At 31.5% G+C, this 1,394-nt stretch overlaps 1 protein-coding gene across 1 annotated transcript; it reads left to right on the forward strand.

The window, feature by feature from the left end:
• Positions 1-1,100: 1,100 nt before the first annotated feature.
• LOC111689440 (glycine-rich RNA-binding protein blt801-like) lies at positions 1,101-1,394 on the forward strand. Its single transcript, XM_023451912.2, has one exon. The coding sequence runs from the start codon at positions 1,101-1,103 to the stop codon at positions 1,392-1,394; it is 294 nt and encodes a 97-aa protein (XP_023307680.2).

The raw sequence follows: 1,394 nt of genomic DNA on the forward strand, positions 1-1,394 counted from the left end.
CGGCTGGAATATCTAGCAACATTTCCTAAGCCTTGGTTGACGTTGTGCTCATTGCACCACTTACAGAATATTAATATTACACTTTCTGTCCAAAGAAGATTATTGGAAACAATTTAAATTCTATCTAATTATACTTTTATAAGGAGAATGCCACCTTAAAGTATACCAATCGGCTCAGAATCATTTTCTGAGTCGATTTGGCTATGTCCTTGTAATCAAACTACAGGTCGCAATTTTGAAAATAATTCAATTTAGAACATGACCTTTTATTGTCCCAAAGACGAAGCCTATTGAAAATGGCTATTTCACCTAACCCCCATATAACTGAACCCGCCGAATTTCAATTCATTTCCTGAACGGGAGTTCGTATGGGGTCTAGAATCAGAGGATGACCGATTGATCATTGCGAAGAGTCCTTGAACTTTTATAAAACTATGTTTTGCCGATTTCTGTTAAAATTCAAAAGCCTTATTCATGAAATATCGTTGTATGAAGCGTAGTCGAAATAATGCACCGATTTTAACCATTTGCAATAGGTTAAAACATACCCTCCACACCATATTGTTGGAATATTATGAGATTTATAATGCATAAATTTAATAAATTAATAGATTTAAAAAATGTAAAATTAGAAAAATGCACATGTGTATAGTATTGTTTTTAACTGACTGATCCATTTACAATTTTTGTAACCTGATTTCGATTGTTAACTTTTTTCAAAGTTCAATGCAGTTTAAACTTGAATTAAATTTGTATTTAAAGGAATTTTATTGACAATAAATATTTTAAATACATACGTATATACGAACCATATGTATGCAGGTAATACTAGTATTTAATATAATATATTAACTTGATCTCCTTTTAAAATAATTATAACAAAAATTCTGTTTCTGTATAGATAATTATTAAAATTAAAAAAAAAAAATCGAATTTGCATGTTTAATTTGTAATTTTTTTTGAATTGCATAAATTTTGGAATATAAACAGACCTATAAAAAATCGTTATTTGACAAAGAAATTACCAGAACTTTACAAGTTTCCAAAACAAAACGATCGTTTGCTTAGATTAACAAAATATTTAAAAAAATCTATACATAATGAAATTAATTTTAACATTTGTGGTCCTTTGCTATTTGGCCATTTGCTCCTGTTGGCCAGTTAATGATGATGGATATAAAAATACTCTGGAAGCTATTGATGGTGCCATTCGTGGTGATACAGACAACGTTGAACATTTGCGTTTAGCCCGCCAGTATTTTGGTGGTTTTGGCTTCCCAGGAGGTTATGGCGGTTATGGTGGTTTCCCATATGGTGGTGGCGGTGGATTTAGTAATTCTCAAGCCTCTGCATCTGCATCATCTCAAGGTGGCGGCTTTGGTTATTACGGTTGA

The sequence above is a fragment of the Lucilia cuprina genome, chromosome 6 (assembly GCF_022045245.1).
Source record: "Lucilia cuprina isolate Lc7/37 chromosome 6, ASM2204524v1, whole genome shotgun sequence".
In the NCBI taxonomy this organism is placed as follows: Eukaryota; Metazoa; Arthropoda; class Insecta; order Diptera; family Calliphoridae; genus Lucilia; species Lucilia cuprina.